The following is a 20277-nucleotide window of genomic DNA, read 5'->3' as shown; positions in this document are numbered from 1 at the left end:
GTGGTTGTTTTGGGGCTGCTAGAGAATTGGAAGTAATTACTGAATTATTATTAGGTTATTATTATGCTATCTCTTATGGTGTTTACAGTTTTTTTATGTGGTTGTGCTGGTGTTCCAGGTGGTTGCAAGAGTTTTGCTGATGGGTGTTATGATAATGATATGTTCGTTAGTGTCAGATGTTTGGCTTCAGCTGAGCGTGTGATGATCTAGGCATGCAGTTAGCTTCAACTGGAAGGGTATAACATTAGCCTTGTAGCTTCAATGCTAAAACTAATGTTGCAAACATGTCTTGGCTGATCAGTTACATTTGCAGAAAGGGAGGAAACTGGATACATTTGATCTTTCACAGGACTATCACTTTAATGTAGGTCTGAACAGCTGTCAGTTGTCAGTGTTTTAAAGTGTAAATACACTGAGCTGTTTCTCTCTGTGCATAATCAGAGGAACTAATCTGCAGACAGAAATCTGACACACGGCCTGTATGGATCTGTTGCTTCATCCGATTGCCTGATCAATAGCACATAAGCACCAAGCATTTATCTCAGTAGCCGATCGTTAGGGAGGAGTCGTTATATAAACATGGGGCGGACTGAAACTTGTTGATTTGTTTTATTTTAGCTAATGGTAGATAATCACAGTGCCATCGAGAATCCCCACGTGGGCTTTTCTCCTGATCTCATGACCTCTGATCAGATCAATAAGCTCCGTCACACAGACATGGTCTCAATAAATATACAAATTCTGGCCTCTGTGAATTCTTCCACTGTTTGAAAAGCGTATGGCGCTGCAGTAAATACAGCTTTTTACAGCTTTATATAGGACAAAAACATCAATATCACAGTGAGTTCAGCTGTCACACGCAGAAGAAGAATGATACCATTAGGAACTGTTAATAGTGTTCGGTCCACAACACACAAAATCAGACTGAAACGCATTGAGTTCCTGTAATATTGAATAACTGAACACATTAATTAGTCTTTTTACATGCTCACATCCAAATACAACACCTTCAGTTTCAGCTCTACAACCTCATGACCTTGCAACATCACATAATTAGTTTGAATTATCTGTAGTATAACTGGATAAACTTTATTCCTTAAAGCTTTAAACCTTAAAGAATATATTTACAAGGATGGTTCAGCAGTAAATATCTGCCATGAATGATTCCGGTTCTACTCTGAATCTTTAAGTGTCTACTATGAATTATTCCTTATTTACTATGAATAATTTAATGTCTACTATGAATTATTCCTTATTTACTATGAATAATTTAATGTCTACTATGAATTATTCCTTATTTACTATGAATAATTTAATGTCTACTATGAATTATTATCTACTATGAATAATTTAATGTCTACTATGAATTTTTCCTTATCTACTATGAATTATTGATTATTTACCATGGATTGTTGTTCAGTATCTACTATGAGTCAACCGGTATGTACTATGAATGAAATAGTTTTCAGGATTAAAAAAAAAAAAAACAGATGTTTTCTGGTTTGGGGCACCAAAATAACAAAAAAACACATTTTAATTTAATCACCCAGTTCAGCATAAAGCACTTTTTTGTTCAGAGACAAATCCATTTTGGACTGTTCTACAGATCACTGATGCTCAGTTAATGCAATTGTTCATTTTAGGAGGGTTTTTGTCAGCTCTGGTTAAAACCCCTGCTGATTTTACGCACCATAGGAACAGTTTTAGAGTCAGAGTCTCAGCAGTGAGCCAGTTCACTATAACTACCAAACCATCTAATCACCCAAAGTGACAGAAACCACTCATTCTGATGAGAGATGATATTTCCCCTCTGCTGTTCTAATATCTTGGATGGATTCATCTTACACAGTCCATTTAGATTCATGTTTAACTTTTGTGGCCGGGTCCACCAACTGTCCCTTTGCATTCAGTCTCTCGCAATCATTGACAGAAAGGCTGCCCACACTTAACCACAACTGAATGACAGTTTAACTTCTTTTACATCCACTTGATGAGCCACATTCTGGCTAACAACACTTCAGCCTCTTTAAAACATTGACAGAAAGTGTGTCCTCTATCAAACGAATCACAATACATCCTTCCTGAAGGAGGTCAGTGAGTGTCGGGTCGGTGTGTGCTGCTGTTGGTTTTTGGGGGGTGATATAAAAGTGGGAACCCATTGTGATCATTGCTAATTGTGTCCCTTTCAGGCCTTTTGTGTTTCAGCACACTTCTGCTAGGATGGGGGAGGATATAAAGGTACTTTTGGGGGGGATTGAGGGTTTTTAGAAGAGAAGTTTCAGCCCCCGAACAAGTGCCAGGCACGTGCAGAACACAATGGACCCCCCAGATTAAAGTGCAAACAAAAGCAGCTAAACTGCAATTAGCTCTGTAGATGAATGGAAGAGCTGAAGATGCTCTGACGGCAGCTGGACCGAGAGCAGCCGCTTTACTGTAAGCAGAGAACGGACCCTCACCACTGCCAACTGACCGTTCCATATGTCCACCAAAACCCTGGGCAAACACATACAGAGGTCAGAGATTTGAGAGCACAAGCAGTATCCCTTACACAAAGCTGGACAAACAGAGAAACTGCAACACAGCCATGTAAACAATACATTAGCCTGAACTGAACAGACTGACCGCTTAGAGCTTTTAGCATATTATTAGCAAAGTTGAGCTTTTACAGTTATAAAGCTCTGAGCTAAATAAGTGCCAAAAATGTATGGAAAATAAGTGATCTCCCATATTAGTTCCTCTACATCAGACTTTATACAAGATTCTTATTCAAATAAAAGCTCAGTAAAGTCTGAAAAACCTTTGGTAATAGTTGAAATGAAAATTTTTTTTACTCAAGTGTAAAAGTATATGGTCCCAGACGTACGTCCAGTAAAAAGAAAAAAAATATTTAGATAAAAAGCAGTGTTAATAAATATTTTGGAACACAGTATTCTTTACTGATTGTAAATTATATATGCATAACTATGACATTAATGGTAAATAATAGTTTATTGTAAACCTGCATGCATCACTTGCAAAATCATACAAATGACAGATTTAATTGTTTTGTTTTTTTTTGTAGTACATACACCAAGAATTGTTTTTTGAACCAACCAGGTCAAATAGTTGAATGGAACATTTTACACCTTCCACAATATGTGCTGGATCACCACCACAGTAACACAGTACCTATCTAAGCACACTATAGATAGATCATTTTGTGATAAATGTATAGTATTGAATATAGAGAAAAAGGAAAAAGAAACCGACTACTGTTAAGAGCGTATCACAGTGAAAATAAGACTTAAATATGAACATCAATGACTACTGTTAGAAGCCTGTAATGATGACCTGTTAGTATGAACATGAACAGCTCAGTGTACTGTGAGGCAAGTGAAACATTGTCTATGATTTAATGGTTTAATTCTGTGCAGGCAAGAGGATCTCTAGAAGGATGAGTCAAGGTTTTTCACAAGCGTATCCGATGCAACTGAGAAACTATTAAGATGTAAGGTTAATGTCCGAGTGAAGTATAAGGAAGTTACTTGACATCCAGTCTTTTATTTACACAGTTCTCAATCTTCCTAAGTTAAAATTTATCATTTGCTTGTCCGAAATCTATTATTAAAAAATGAATGAAATCTTTGCTGCTGTAGGCTGATGGAATGTTGAATTCAGTAGCCGTTTGGTTCTTATTTGATTTAGAAATTGTGCTAAATAATAATTTAGGAATATTTGTCTTATTATTCTTATTACTAGCTTGACTGTGACCATAGTACCATAGGCAAGCTTTCTCCTGCTTTATTCTTTTATTTTTTTATTGGAGCCACTTTATCTACGTTTCCTCTAAGCATTTGCTAATAGCATCTAATTGTGTAGGTTTAGTTTTACAGCAGATAGAGGCTGATAGATCTGGGAGGTTTTTATACTAGCTGTGGATGAATTTATTATAGTATTATAATAAATTATTATAATATTTAATATAGGATTATAGTATGTTTTACACAATAGTGTGAGGATGAACATCTGTCATGACATCATGGATTTCGTATGAGATAAAGGAATGATCTGAGACTGCTCTAATGATCTATGTTTACACCAAAGGTCAAAACTAAGTCAAGAATGCAGTTGCAATAATGAGTGGATCCGATTATATTTTGTGTGAACCCAATAGAGTCTAAGCAAATGCCTTACTTGGTGCATTCTGTGGTTTGTCAATAGAAAAGTTACTGCGAGGAGAGTGTTGCAGGTTAATTCTGCATTCTTAGTGGATTAGATTGATAGATTAATATCTTAAATCTGGTGTCCTGTGTCTCTTGTTGTATCCTGAATGAATACGCAAAGGGAGATTTAATTAACTATCATAATAGCTGTTTTTTGTAGTTAAATTACAGTTAGCTCAGGAAAAATAGAAAAATGTAAACCCGCTTTATATTTAGTATGCTAAGCATTTTAAAAGTGAAGTAGAAAAAAATGAACATTTATATTTAGATTTATATTTCTAACAATTTGAATAAGAGCTCAGAAATAAACTAAGAGGTGAAAGACTGGAGTTAAATCAGCAGCACTGCACTGTGGGGGGCTATTCAAATTCAACCACATCAGCCTTAGCTCATTATCAGCTTTGCAGTATGGGGATTAATTAGAAATACAGGGCAGGAGAACAGAGCAGGGGTACGGAGCAGGGGAATGGGGCAGGAGAATGGAGTTGGGGTACAGAGTGGCAGACCGGGGCAAGAGAATGGAGCAGAGAAATAGAGCAGAAGAACAGGGCAGAGGAACAAAGTAGGGAAACAATGCAGGAGCTTTGAGCAGGGGTACAAAGCAAGGGAACAGCAGGCAGGGATACGGGGCAGGGATATGGGGTTTCAGGGCAGGGATACGGGGATAAAGGCCAGAGAAACGGGGATACAAAGCATGAGTATCAACAATATGCTGCAGATGTATTATTCTCTGGTAGATGCATCAAAAATGAATAAATAAAATCAAACATCAAATCAGAATCAAGCTCCTATTCAAGATCAAATGACTTTTTATGTTTAAAGGTTCCAAAAAAGGGATCCTTGTGCAGTGTCATAGAAGAACTGCTTTTGGTTCACTAAAGAACCTTTCAGTGGATGGTTCTTAAAAAACATTAGATGTGTGACTTTTAAAGTTTACAGAACAGCCACATGTGAAAGAGAGTGAATGATTATGAATAAATTTTATAGCATTACATCAGTGCTGATCATCTCATACTAACTTTCATTTTCCTAATCTCCACTCTGCTGGAGTTCCTGAGAGTGATCCAGGGGAAATCCCTCATTGAGGACCTTCAAGAACATTCAGGGCCACCCGGGCCTGTGGTGAAGTGTACTATCAGGTCAGATCAGCCTGAAGTTCCTCTGCTGTAAAGGCTTAAAGGCTGATCCTGATGACCGTGCCCTCAGGGCTCCTCTGGACTAACCTGGCTTTCTGAACCTGCTGCTTTAAGCTGCTCTCTGTAGCCGCTATGCTATTCTTCTGCAAGTAATTGCTCTCCATGAATATGAACTGTTAGGCAGCTCCTTAAACTGTATGGAGGTGTGTGGATGAGGATGGCCAGATAAAGATCTGAGATGTACCTCATTTCCATCTGCTAAATGTTGGGAAGCGGCTCACAGACTTGTGTTTACTGTAAACTTTAGAGAAACATGCTGAGTGGCACTGAAATGCTGGAATGCTCTTCCACCCACTTAACCCTCCCCCAACACATCAATAACTCTGCTCTTAATTAAACAAGCATTAAACAAGAGGCTGACCTGTCAATCATATGTATGAGACATTAATACATTAACATAGAATCATATCTGCAGTCTAGAGAGCAGAGGAAGCATAAGGAGGAGGAGAAGGTCAAAACAGAAGAAGAAATAATAGAGGGAAAAAAAGTTGGCTTGAAAAAAGTTTTCTTTTCAAAACAGTGCTACACAAATCCAGAAGATCCTGACATGCCTCCTTACATAAACATTAGCTCTAAGCTTGCATGTTTTCCCTAGTCACTAAGAGTAGCACTGGGGGGTTCTGAGATTCTGTGGTTCTGAGGGTCTTTCAGCTGCAGATGTAGTTGAGTTAAGGTCCTGCTGATGGATAGTGATCATTCAGAGTTATTTTCACTGAAGGACACAGATTCAAATTCTCCTCTTTGTACTGAGGCCTGTTCTTTACGCATGAGCATGAGAAACATCTGCAGGGATCACCACACTCACCCAGGGGTCTACAGCCACACTCCAGGGGTCTTTACTTCACTTTCTAACCCTCCCTCCGTTCTCTACCAACAACAAACTGCGACACCTAATGATGAAGGCTTTTTGTTTTAACTGCTTTTCACATTTTAGAGTAACATTTCAGTAAAACACCAACAGAGTTCAGAAGATGTGAACTGTCAGGAGTGAGCAGATTGTAGTTAGAACCGGACTCTACGTGAAGATGTATCTCCAGGATCAGACCAGGGAACCTTTCATTGCTCTAAAAAGTTGATATGTGATGTCTCAGGAGACTCTCACTATGCAAGAGCATCTGGTAAATGACTACCTATAAATGAATAAATATAAACGTAAAATTAATAAATGAGTTAATGTTGTATGTTGTGTTGGAGAGTCAGTGCTGTTTGTTCTGTGCCCCCCAACAGTTGTTAATGTGTTTAATCCAGTAAAAGACTCAGGACTAATTGAAGTGAAGCTTCTTTGCCACCACCCCCCTAAGAGCACCACCAGTACTAAAGTCAGAACACAGTGAGTCTAAGAGCGGCTCTAAAGTCATTTACTGATGAGACCACGGCCTGTAAAGAGAGACTTTGTGTTTTCTTGTTGTTTACAGACGCTTTATTACAGTAAAAGGGTTCAGCTGATTATACAGACGTGCAGACGGTGCTTCATTAGTGATTCCTGTAAAAGCTCCATCATGCTGAGATGTTTAACAGTAACAGCGTCTCCTGAAGGTCAGCGCCGCTGCCCGAAACTGTCCGGTTAAAATACGACTCAATATCAGTAACTACACTAAAGTACAGTCCACCCCACACTGACTGCCCTCACAGCCACAAAAACACATTTAAAGGGCCCATTTCTTTTTATTTACAATGTTTGTGCAAGTTTATGTGCTAAAAACTCTTACTTCATTTCTACATGATCGCTTTGCAACCTATATTCATCTCTTTAATATAGAATTCCTTTAACATAGAATATCTCTTTAATATAAAATTACACAAGCTGTGTCTATAAGACTGATATAAGTAATATGTAAATAGAATTTGTTCTGATTGGCTATCTTTGTGCCTTATTTAAAAAGCTGGCTGGCTGAGACACTCCCTCTAATTTTTGCTAAGCAGCTAAATGTATGTAAATGTGTTGGGTTTTTGTGACATCGCAAAAAAAAAAAAAAAAAAAAAAAACAATGAATTCCAAGCAGGCTGTATTTTTATAGTTTTTTAATCATTTTCATTGTGTTTACATACTAACATTTTTTTAAAGAAAATATTTTCTTTAATATGGGCCCTTTAAAACTTCAGCTAGGCACTTCCATCAGAAACACTGATTGCTGAAACAGTAAATTACAGGATGCCTCATCAAACAGTCAAACATAGCTTTCTGAAATGTATTAATCCCATTATTGATAATTATAGAGGTAATAATCTCTGTGATACGTACAATTTATCTCACTTAAATATGGTTTATCTTATCTTTTATCTAACGTCCAAATCTGCTCCTATTACTATTTCTTTTTTGAGGTTACTTAGGGCTTTATGAGTATCATATTTTACTATATTATTATTCATTTTTAGGCTCCAGCACCCCCTGTGACCCAGAAGGAGAACCGGCTTAAAAGATATATATATATATATATATATATATATATATATATATATATATATATATATATATATGTGTGTGTGTGTGTGTGTGTGTGTGTGTGTGTGTGTGTGTGTGTGTGTGTATGAGATATCACTGATGGCTTTGTTTCCAAAAAATCAAGACAATAGAAACTATGCACGCATCACTTAAACATATTTTGCAATTTTTAGAGACAAAAATAGAATTTGTTCATGAATACTGTTCATTAACCTTATCAAACTTCAGTATTACTATGGTCCATTTTCATTCCTGCATCCAAAATAATATGATTGGGGTCATTTGGCGCCCCCAAGTGTTTAGAAACGGGCCTCTCGCTTTCATCACTGTACCTTTTAACCAGTACTGTTTACTGAGCCGCTCACGCTGAGTGATAGTATCGCAGCGCCACCTGCTGGTTAAAATATCGCTATGTCGTGCTGGCTGGAAAATATTCAAATTAGGCACAAAATAATCCCATACAAACTCGCCCTTTCGCTTTGCTGGTTTATATTCTGTCGTATTATAATGCGATATGCGATAAAAACGTGATATAGGATGTGGTAAACAACGTATTGTGTCAACAACATCAACACTGACAAGAGAAGTGGCCCAATCTTAAAGTAAACGCTCTACATTATGGCTGGGAGTAAGCGTGTGGGGACATTACCAGCAACTTCTCATGTCTGCTTAATTATTTCATTTTTTTTACTGAAAATAAATAATCAAACTCAACAAAAACCTCAGTGTGGGTTTTATTTTATAGCCCGAAGTGGCATGTGCATTGTAAACACGTTTGAAGTTGACCTTGTTTTGGTACGCGGTGCGCTGTCTGCGCTGATCTGCTCGTTAAAAGGGCAAAACTAAACAATCCGCAAATCTGACCGACGGTCTCGCGTGTCCTAAAGCGTGATCCGTAGTTGAAGATGGCGGCTGCTGGTGTTCGCAACGTGAGTGTTTTGTGGATGAAATATTTACCAAACTCCGGATTTATTCACTACAAAGTGCTGATTAACGGTGACGGGTATATTGAGCAGCTAATCTATTAGAAGATAAGAAGACAGTTTGAATAACAAGTACGTAGCTGAAGACCTTCTTATCGGCATTTTCCGTTCCACCTTAAGAAGTGCTGTCGTTCCATTCTGACGCCTGGAGTGCCACGCAGTAACCGCTGCACCATTTAAGGTGGAACGGAAATTTTCAATAGGAAACTTCAACCACGTGAACAAGCCAGCTTTAGCGCTTTTCTTGTGGATAATTGTCGCGTTCGTTTGTGATTTATTTTGGATTTGGATTCAAACAAGACTAAAATGCACTTAAAAGTGTAAATAAAAATAAGGCGTGGGAACGAGGCGTGGCCACGACTTGGTGAGCCGTGATCTCGTTCCCACTCCTTGCTAAGTCGTGGCCATGCCTTATTTTTAATTTATACAGGATGTCACCAGCAGGGCTCCATGGGGGGGGGTGTGATTGATATTATTTGTTTTATTTTTTCAGGACTGCGTTGATGATGACCTGCCCAAAGCGGTTCAGCTGCTCAACAAACTCACTGAACAGGTCTGAAAAATTGAGATAGGAGTCTATGAGCTTTAAGCTTTTACAGTTGAAATGCTACATGTGCTAAATGTACAGTTCTCTAAAGATAATCTTCTTTAGGCTTATAACTACTGCACTGCAGCTTTTTTCAATTTATTACTGGTACTGAGTCAGCCTTTGAATAAGCAGTTCACTGATCATTCAAAATGACCCTGTTTGACGACACTTGGAATAAGGAGGAATCGGTGAAAACGTGTCTGACTTGGGCTTCTTTAGTTTTTGACTGGGCTACATTTTAAGGCTTTTACGTAGTAGGCTTGAAGTAGATGTTTAGGTGAATGTTCTTGTCTCTAATTTCAGGTGGTGTCCGTCACAAGCCATGTTCGGGACCTAATAAAGAAAGTCCAAGAAAAAGCGTATCAGACCTCCAAGGTTAGAAAAGAACTGTTCTTAATTAAATACTTAAATACCTTCAGAGCTAAAAGTTCTCTAATTGGGCTTTTTTGTTTGTTTGTTTGAAGGGTTTGTCTTTTTTGGACTTGAAGTACCATCTTCTACTGTTTTATCTCCAAGACGTTACTCATCTGATGTGTGTTAAGACAAATGGACAGAGTTTGATCGACAGCGCTGCCATCCAGAGGCTTGTCACCATAAGAACTGTAAGATTTTCACTTGGTGTTTATAAATCCAGTAAAATATAACTTAGAAGCAGCTGCACTAGTGTGTGATTACTGGGTCTTTTGTTTTTTGTTATGACAGCGTTTTACAGCTTAAAATTGAGATCAGATTTGTGCTCCTGTAGCGTGGCCCTAATATATAAAATACATTTCTCTGCAGGTTCTGGAGAAGATGCGTCCACTGGATCAGAAGTTAAAGTATCAGATTGATAAGTTAGTTCGAACTGCTGTGACCGGAAGTCTGTGTAAGACTTATTTTTCTTTATAAAGGTTTGATGCACTGAAATGTGAAATGTGTTTGGTAACCCCTGTACTGGATCCTTAAACCAATTTACTAGACTCTAAACTCTAAATCAGAGGGTCTTAAATCCAGACCTTGAATCCAATTTCTAATTATGGACAGTGTGGATTGAAAAATCTCTGCCCTAAATAATGTACTGTGAACCCTAAATTCTAGCCCCTACCACTGAACCCCTTAACACAAAAGCCCTAATTCTTAAATTATATATGATAAGACCCTACATCCCAGACCCTAGATCCTCAATGTCGATCCTTAAATCCTACACACTAAATTCTAATCCATAAATCTTATACCCTAATTGCTAGAGTAGAGTGATTCTACACATTTTGATGTTTCTGCTCAGGAACTTGTAGGCTAACTGAAATCTCTGTAAGGTCCAGTAGTTCTTGCCACATGATCTATAAATCCCATTAATAAAATGTGTAAAGTTTTCCCTGTTTATTAATCCTATAGCTTACTATTGAAGTAGTCTGAATCTGTCAGGATATGCTGTACTTTGTTGATATTTATTGAGGGATGTTCTCGGCGTTTAAGCTCCAGCATGGATTTATCTAATTAACAGTTTGTTGTACTTGTTTTAATGAATTGTTGGAACTATGGTTAAATTCTTTACCTTTTACTTTTTTAACTAGGAAAATGAATTGTTTACATTAATCAATACATCAGTAAAACAAACTATAGATAGATTACTGACTAATGCCGTACTGTAGTTATATATATGATGTTACATGATTGTCATTATTACATCTGAATCTGTCTAACTGAAATTTTATACTGTCACAGCTGAGAATGATCCTTTACACTTTCGTCCAAATCCTGAGAATCTTGTCAGTAAGGTAACAAGTCATTCCTATCATTTTAACTTATTAATCTTTAACATTGTAAACATTTATATTTCATTGTCAGTTGTTGTTGTTCTTTTACACAGTTCAGTGAGCATGAGGAAGATGAAGATGATGATGAAGATGAAGATGAAGATGGAGACAAGAAAGATTCTCAGAAAGCAGGACTCACTAATGACAGGAAATATAGACCACCCAAGATTGCTCCAGTCCATTATGGTAAAATGTTTATTTATATACATAAATATACTCACTGGTCACTTTATTAGGTACACCTAATTGCTAGTACAAGGTTGGACCGCCTTTTGCCTTCAGAACTGCAGCAAGGTGTTGGAAACGTTCCTCAGAGATTTTGTTTATTTGAGTTACTGTTGCCTTTCTATCATCTCGAACCAGTCTGCCCATTCTCCTCTGACCTCTCACATCAACAAGGCATTTTCATCCACACAACTGCCGCTCACTGGATATTTTCTCTTTTTCGGACCATTCTCTGTAAACCCTAGAGATGGCTGTGCGTGAAGATCCCAGTAGATCAGCAGTTTCTGAAATACTCAGACCAACCCGTCTGGCACCAACAACCATGCCACGTTCAAAGTCACTTAAATCACCTTTCTTCCCCATTCTGATGCTCAAGTTGTCTTGACCACCTCTACATGCCTAAATGCATTGAGTTGCGGCCATGTGATTGGCTGATTAGCTGTTTGTGTTAACAAGCAACTGAACCTAATAAAGTGGCTTGTGTGTGTGTGTGTATAGATGGATAGAGAAATGGATGGATAGATAGATAGATGGATTATTGATGTAGTGATTTTAATTGTGCAGTATGTTTACTCAAGCATAAAACATCTATTAAAAAATATTAAATGTCTTTCTGTTACTGTTTTCTGGTTTCTCATGAAAATCAGACATGCTTATAGAAGCTTTATTAGTGACACTGAGATGATGATGGGTTTGAGTTCTGTTAGTGATTTTGTGCAATTCAGTAAAATTCTCCTGCGTGTTTCACAGCTGGGGATCTGACAGAGGCAGACAGGCAGAAGGAGCTCGCCGATAAACAGAAGAAAGCAGCACTGCGTAGCTCTGTCATCCAGGAGCTCCGGCAGCAGTACAGCGATGCTCCTCAGGAAATCCGAGATCGCCAGGACTTCCAGACCGATAGAGAGATCCGAGAGGAGCAACACAGGTGAGGGAGAGATGTTCATTATTCAGCAAATAACAAAACAGTAATTGTGCCTTAAAATGTGCAGAAGTATGTTCTGTGTAGAGGATGAATGAACATATTTGCACTTAAAAAAATCAACCAAACATGAAATTCAATCATGAGTTTACTTATTTCTTGGGTTTTCTAAACCAAAAAAACTTAAGTCAGAATTTTATTTTGAATGTCTTATTATTTTTATTTAAAAATGTCTCTTAAGCACATATTGATAGGACTTGTTTGGCATTTTCTCCAAACTCTTTCCATGAGTTTTTATAAGAAACAACAGAGGACTGAATACTTGTGTAAATGAAAAGAACAAGAGCTTTGCTTAACTTTTCCACAGTTTAGTTGTTGATTTGGCATTGTTTATATTAATGACTATAAAAACAGCATTGCTGCCTTTGTTACCGTTCCTGTACCTGGCCCATGTCCTTGGCTCTGTTCTTGGTAACTGGCCCCTGCCTCATCACTGTTCTTGATCGTTTATGCCTTTCTGTGTTCTTTATTTTCTAAGAAAATACTATGAGGAGTCCATGATGGTACGTCTGAGCCTCTCACGAGACCAAAAGGCCAAAAAGAGGCGGATGGTGGGAATGACCACGCAGCTAGGCAACATCACACACTTCAGTGACATCACGGCACTGACTGGCAGACAGGCAGTGGTGAGTGGGGGGAAAAAGAAATATCAGCAAGCTGTGCCTTAAACTGTATATACTAAATATTTTTTCTTGTATGAAGCCCGTATGCTGTATAAGTAATGTACTCCTGCTCTCTGGTAGAGGATAGAGTTCAGACACATTTTTTCATTTTTAATGTTCATGTCTATTTGACTTTCACACATAAAAGCTCAGACAGACATTAAATTCATTTCCAGTCAAAAACTAAAATATTGTCTCTGTGTTTTGTTTTAGGACTTGGACAATACCAGACCCAAGAAGAAGAAGAAAATGATGAAGAAATCTAAAAAGAAAAGTAAGACTTCCACTTACTGTTTTTACAAATAATGCAGTTTTAATGATCATAAAAATACGTCTTTAATGATTGATTTTGTGGTACTTTTCAGTGTTCAAGAAACGCAAGTAGGATTTTTCAACATCAAGATAGACTGCAATATCAGTTCTTCTGGTTCACTTTTATCATTGTAGAAATAAAACAATAATAAAAAACAAGCAGCCTCTAACTTTTTTTATTGGTTATTGATATTCCACAATCATAAGAAGTGCTGTGATTAACACTGGATTTCCAGTCTTGATCCTGGTGATATCAGGCTCTGCCCAGTCTACAGCTTTCTCTACTCTAGCATTTAAATTAATAAGCTCCTGTTGGGCTGGGTGTGTCGAGCCTGGGGTCAGTAGTACTGGGATGGACCTCCTGGTGCAAACACCAGTTGAGATTGTAAAGCTGTGCAGAACACAGACAGATGCAGCAGACTGTGTGACTAAATTACAGACACTGTACTGTATCGATACGATGCTCTACTGTACAGATTAGCATAGCAGTACATTCACACACAGAAACACAGCAAGATGTGAGTTAAAGGGCAAGTCCAACAATTTTTCACAATTTTCCCATAAGTCAGTGGTTGAGATGGAAACAAGTCAATCAGAGTGGTTTAAGAGATTAGTGAGATTGTAATGAATCTTCTGGCTGTGTCCAAAAACATAAAAACATCCTTTCTATCTGTCTTCTTTGATTTTTGCCTGATCTTGTGAACATGTGGATCCATGTTATGATCAGCTCTGCTGATATATTGTGTGATTCCATGAGCCCCAGAACAGGCAGAACAAAAGAAAAGTTGACAGGAACTGTTGGCACACAGAATAGTTCTGATGTTAAAACTGGAGGTTGCATGGAGGCTATTCAGTCCAGTTTTAGAAGATACACAGAACAGTCTTAAACAAGACTTCATCATAAACAGCCATTTCATCACATATGCACATTTCTCATAAACCCTTAATAGGAAATTCCACTGATTTTTAAAAGTTTCTGCATAATTTAGTGGTTGATATGTAATTACAGTCATTCCATGTGGTTTGATGCGAGTTCAACCACACTAAAGGCAAAAATAGCCATTTACTTTCCAAAACCACCAATAAACCTACATCATCTGAGTGTCTTCTGAGTTTTTATATGCAATTTTGATGGTAGAATAATAGGAAATTAATTGTGTATATATATTTTCTTTGGGTTTACCTTTTTTAGGCCAACATCTCAAAACTATTGTAAAACATCTCAGGCATCAGGCAGTGTGTTCAGAACCAGTGTGTTTTCTGTGAGGGAGCTCCGCCATTGTGAACAATTCTTTAGAATAGAGCATTTTACACCAAACCACTCTGAATAACTGTTTACATCTCAACCATTTAATTATGCAGACATTTTTGGAAATCAGTTGGAATTCCCCTTTTACACATCCAGTCATGGTGAAAAGTCAGATACTGTCTTCACCAGACCAAATAAGGCTATTTTTCCAAAACAGTATGGCATCTTTCACCCCCCATTCTGGAATCCTGCATCAGTCTGTAAGGTTCATGTAGAAGAATGGTTCTGAACACAAAGAGGTGAGGAAGAGGGTGCAGGCAGGATGGAGTGGGTGAAGACAGATGTCAGGGCTGATGTGTGATAGCAGCAAGAGTGAAATGGGAAGGTTTACAAGACAGTAGTGTGTCCTGCTATGATGTATGGAAAGGAGAAAATGGCTCTGTCTAAAAGACAGGGAGGCTGAGCTGGAGGTGGCAGAGATGAAGATGCTGAGATTTTCGTTGGGAGTGACAAGGCTGGACAAGATGTGAAATGAGCAGATCAGAGGGACAGTGAAGGTGGAGCAGTTTGGAGATAAAGCCAGAGAGGCCAGGTTGAGATGGTTTGGACATGTGTTGAGGAGGAATACTGGATATATTGGTCAAAGAATGTTGGAGATGGAGCTGCCGGGTAGAAGGGAAGAGGTAGACCTCAGAGAAGGTTTATGGATGTAGTGAAGGTGGACATGGAGATGGTTGGTGTAAAAGTAGAGGAGGCAATGGATAGGGCAAAATCGAGGCAGATGATCCGCTGTGGCGACCCCTAAAGGGAGCAGCCGAAAGAAGAAGAAGAGTGTAGATCAGTGGTTGACTCATCTAGCACAACTGACTGAACTCATTAACAAATTAACAAACTCTTCATGCATTGGGCCAGGTGTATAAAGCAGGAAAAACACATTGATGTACAGGACAGTGGTTATTCCAGGACCAGGGTTGAGAACCTGTGGTGTGTATGATGAGATCATGTGCAATAAGCTTCACCAGTTTCAGACATCTTCTCCCACCAAGTGTTTTGGAGAATATACTTCTTTGTTTTTCAGTTTAATCACTGGCAGTTTGCTAGCCTTTCCAGCTGCTGCATAAGAAACATCACTTGTGATGACTCCAGAGGAGAATGGTAACTGTCCAGCTCTGTGTACATGAGCTAACAGATGCCTGTGCCAGAGGGGGCATAAAGCCATCCTTGTCATTCAGAGATTCAGACAGCTGAAGCCAAAAACTCCAAAACAAAAGTGCAGTTTATGATATCCTGCGGCACAGTGCTCAGTGTCCACCCCCTGCTTCTCTTTCACTTTGCCTGATCTGTAGCTCATGGGCTCACTGAATGTATCAGCAGAGCTGACCATCATGTGCCTCTACATTAAAACTGAAAAATGAATCAAAGCCAAATGTCCAAAAAAATAGGTACATTTTCATTATTAAATTACTAACCTATCATCGTTAAAAGAATATAGAATAAATACATTTCGCTCCTCTTGTAGCTAACACTTAATCACCTCAGGCAACCTTAGTAAGCTACTCATACTAAATTAGTTGTCCCTGCCCCTGCCTGGTGCCAGGCCCTACAGATGCAGTTTCAGGCTCAGCAGCCCTGACTCCCCATCCCCACAGCCCTACCAATGAACCAGCCTTGTCTCCCCATCCCCAGACCCCTACCAAAGAACCAGCCCTGTATCCCTTTACCCATACCTCTACCAATGAACCAGCCTTGTCTCCTCATCCCCATACCCCTACCAATGAACCAGCCATGTCTCCCCATCCCAATACCCCTACCAATGAACCAGCTCTGTCTTCCCATCCCAATAGCCCTACCAATGAACCAGCCCTGTCTCCCCATCCCAATACCCAATACACCGGTCTAATGAAATAATGGCCACGAGTCATACTGATGTCTTTTGAAGATTTATTCTCTCTCTCTCTCTCTCTCTCTCTCTCTCTCTCTCTTCCTCTCTCTTCATCGGACACCGTGAAAACTATAACAGAAACAAAGCATTCTTTCAAGATATGCATTTCTCTTGTTTCAATGTCCTTTGAGCTAGTGTCCATTACTAGTTACGCTGGAACAAGTTAGCTAGTACAACAGTGCCGTATATAACACACAAATATGAGATTCATTCAAAAGGCATATAAAAATGTACATCAACACACTATATAAACAAAGAAATATTTACCGTGTTCGCCTCTTAGACCTTGTGTTAGCTATGGTAGTTCGTTCCCTCTCTGCTCCAAGCTAGTTGTCTCTCTGCCGCCAAGTTAGTTCTGGCTCACAATTCCTCAATTACCCGCGTAACTAACTAGTGTCACATGACCTATGACACTCCACAATAAAATGGCATAATTAAAGTACTCATTTTTAACCAGAGATTTTTAGATTTTACTCTCATCTTTAAACATGTTCTTATTAGTTTTTAGCACTTTTAATAACCCTATGAAATTAAATGACATGAAAACAAAAAATAATAAACATGTCACTCTGACAGTTACACTCCCACCAAATTACTATGGTTTATGATATCCCTCTCAAATGAATAAATCTAGTAATTTTCAGAACTGAGTATATAAACCATTTAAACTCTGAACACAAGTGTTTTAAAGCTTAGGAACACTTTAGTTGTTCTCTACAAGTACAACTAATTTATGAATTGGTCTTTCAAGAATGGATGTGTTCACTACATACTGGCCTGCCTTTTCCAGCTTTCTAGTGCTTATTTGTATTGTGGCCTTTCGCACCAGTTCATCTTCATCTTTACAAACATCAAGTACTCGTCCAAGTCTCCACTCATTGCGTGGTGCTTCTTCTTTGACAATGACAATATCCCCAACCTTCACATTTCGTCTTGGGGAGTGCCAGCGTTGTCTGAGGGTGATGTTTGCCAAGTATTCCTTCCTCCATCTACTCCAAAATTGCTCAGTCAGATACTGCACCCTGCGCCATCTCTTTCTGGCATACAGATCCTCTGCTACAAATTTTTCTGGTGGAGGCAGCGGGACAGAGCATTTCATGGTGAGTAAATGATTTGGTGTGAGTGGTTCCAGACTTTTGGGATCATTGATGTTGTTGGTAGCAAGTGGGCGGCTATTTATTATTGACATAGCTTCATAGAAAAATGTTCTTAAAGAAGCATCATCTAATCTTCCAGTGCTTTGTGAGAGGACACAGTTTAGGACATTCCTAATAGTTCTGATCTGCCTCTCCCAAACTCCTCCCATGTGACTAGCATCAGGGACGTTCATAATAAAGTCACACTGCTTTTCAGCAAGAAAGGCAGTCAGTCAGTCTTGGTTCACTCCACTCAAAGTCTTTGCCAATTCATTTTTAGCCCCAACAAAATTAGTCCCTTGATCTGATCTGATTTGCTCCACGAATAGCTATAAAACAGCGCAGTGCATTTATAAAGGCATCAGTTGTTAGATCTTCTAACATTTCAATGTGTACTGCCCTCGAGGAAAGACAGGTGAATACTAGTCCATATCTTTTACTCTCCTTACGACCCTGTTTAGAATGAAAGGGCCCGAAACAATCCATCCCACAGTAGGAGAATGGTGGTGAGGGATCAACACGGTCTGCAGGTAGATCCGCCATCTTCTGCGTTTCTGTAGGCCTGCGAGCTCTCCTGCATGTCACACATTGTTTAATGTGGTTTGCCACAACTTTTCTGCCACTTAGAACCCAGTATCCATTTGCTCTCAGTTCATTAAGGGTTTGTCCTCTGCCTTGGTGCTGAGTTTTTTCATGACAGTAATCTACAACCAGGCGTGTGACCTCGCCATCTTTGGGTAGGATTACTGGATGCTTTAGGTCAAGAGGTAAAGAAGCATTCTTTAAACGCCCTCCCACCCTAAGAACACCGTCTTGAATTATTGGGTCAAGCTGATATAACTGATGACTACTTGGCAGTTTTCCTTGACTCAGTATTTGCATTTCTTCTTCAAAGGCATCCCTTTGAGCCAATTTTACAAGTGCAAGACTGGCCTTTCTTCGATCCTCAACATTAAGAGGTTCTGCTGCCTTAGTTTCCTTTGCTAGGTGTTGGATACGTGCAATGACATTAAGTGCTGTATGCCATTTTGAGAATCGTTTGAGCCTGTTTGAGAAATTGTCCTCTTCTGTTACTTTTGTTTGTAACGCTTGTGTCACTTTGACTTCAGGATCCCCCACCAGAAGCTGGGGAGCTAAGTTTGGTGTGACAATCTCTCTTTCCCACAAGAACTTGGGCCCAGTCAGCCAATCTGACCTTATCAACTCTGCTACCTTGAGTCCTCTGGAAGAGTGATCTGCTGGATTTTGATCAGTGCTGATATAGTGCCACTGAGCTGGGTCAGTCATTTCTCTGATTCTTTGAACTCGATTGGCTACGAAAATGTGAAATCTTCGAGCTTCATTGTTAATGTAGCCCAAGACCACCTGTGAATCAGTCCAAAAATACTCCTGATCAATTTTAACCTCTAGCTCCTCTTTTAACATACTGCTTACTGCTGAGGAGACCACTGCAGCAGTTAACTCCAGCCTTGGTATGGTTACAACTTTTGTGGGAGCAACTCTAGCTTTACCTATGACTAGAGAGCAGTGTACTTTGTCTTCACCTACCACTCGAATATATGAACACTGTCCATACCCATGGGTGCTCGCATCCGAAAAGTGATGCAGATCAGTTCTCTGGATTTTTCCCATTTTTTCTGGAATGAAGCACCTTGATATCTGGAGCTTCTGGAGATTCTCTAAGTCACTAACCCAGCTCTCCCATTGTGGCTTCAATTCTATGGGTAGAGGTTCGTCCCATCCAGTGCCTCTTTGACACATTTCCTGTAGTACTTTCTTTCCCAGTAGGATGAAGGGAGCTAAGAAGCCCAGTGGGTCAAACACAGAAGCTACAGTTGACAGGACTCCCCGCCTTGTTGCTGGTTTTTCATCCAGGGTGACTTTAAAGGAAAAGGTGTCACTGTTTGCAATCCACCTAACTCCCAACACGTTTTGAACTGGGAGTTCTCCATAATTCAAGTCTACATCTTGAATTCCACTAGCTCGTTCACTCTCAGGAACTGACTCTGCTGTTTGAGATGAACTTGTGGAGGTGTAATTTCCCTCTTGCACACACATCTTGTGCATCTCTCACTAGCTTGATGGCTGTGTCAACAGATTCTACGCTAAGAAGCCCATCATCGACGTAGAAATTCTTTCTGATGAAGTTGGCTGCTGCAGGATACTCTTTTTCATTCTGGCACGCAAAATACTTCATTCCATAATTTGCGCAGCCAGGAGAGGATGCTCCTCCAAAAAGATGGACATTCATTCGATATTCTTTTGGATCTGAACTTGTGTCGCCTTTCTCCCACCACAGAAACTGTAAGTAATCTCTGTTTTTTCCACATCACAGATGATTGCTATTGGATGCTTTCGGAATCTGCAGAGAACTCCTGTCAGCCCATTTGTAAGATCAGGTCCAGCTAGTAAGTGATCATTTAAGGCAGTGCCCCCATACTTGGCAGAGCAGTCGAACACGACCCTAATTTTGTCTGGCTTTCTAGGGTGATAGACCCCTTGGTGTGGTACATACCACACATTTCCCGCCTTGGGTTGGTATTCAGCTCTCTCTGCTTCACCA

General features: G+C 39.3%; 1 protein-coding gene across 1 annotated transcript; it reads left to right on the top strand.

Annotated features, from left to right (window-relative positions):
- Positions 1-8705: 8705 nt before the first annotated feature.
- Positions 8706-13557, top strand: ngdn (neuroguidin, EIF4E binding protein). The gene is made up of 11 exons (XM_017696131.1): positions 8706-8770; positions 9318-9377; positions 9717-9788; positions 9878-10015; positions 10194-10278; positions 11118-11170; positions 11263-11395; positions 12185-12359; positions 12892-13039; positions 13289-13349; positions 13441-13557. Exons 1-11 carry the CDS (start codon positions 8747-8749, stop codon positions 13458-13460), a joined length of 969 nt encoding a protein of 322 aa, XP_017551620.1. The 5' UTR covers positions 8706-8746; the 3' UTR covers positions 13461-13557.
- Positions 13558-20277: the final 6720 nt, after the last annotated feature.

Source organism: Pygocentrus nattereri, chromosome 24 (genome assembly GCF_015220715.1).
Source record: "Pygocentrus nattereri isolate fPygNat1 chromosome 24, fPygNat1.pri, whole genome shotgun sequence".
NCBI classification, from domain to species: Eukaryota; Metazoa; Chordata; class Actinopteri; order Characiformes; family Serrasalmidae; genus Pygocentrus; species Pygocentrus nattereri.
Note: the sequence above shows the minus strand (reverse complement) of the source record. Positions and strands in the feature narration are given on the sequence as shown.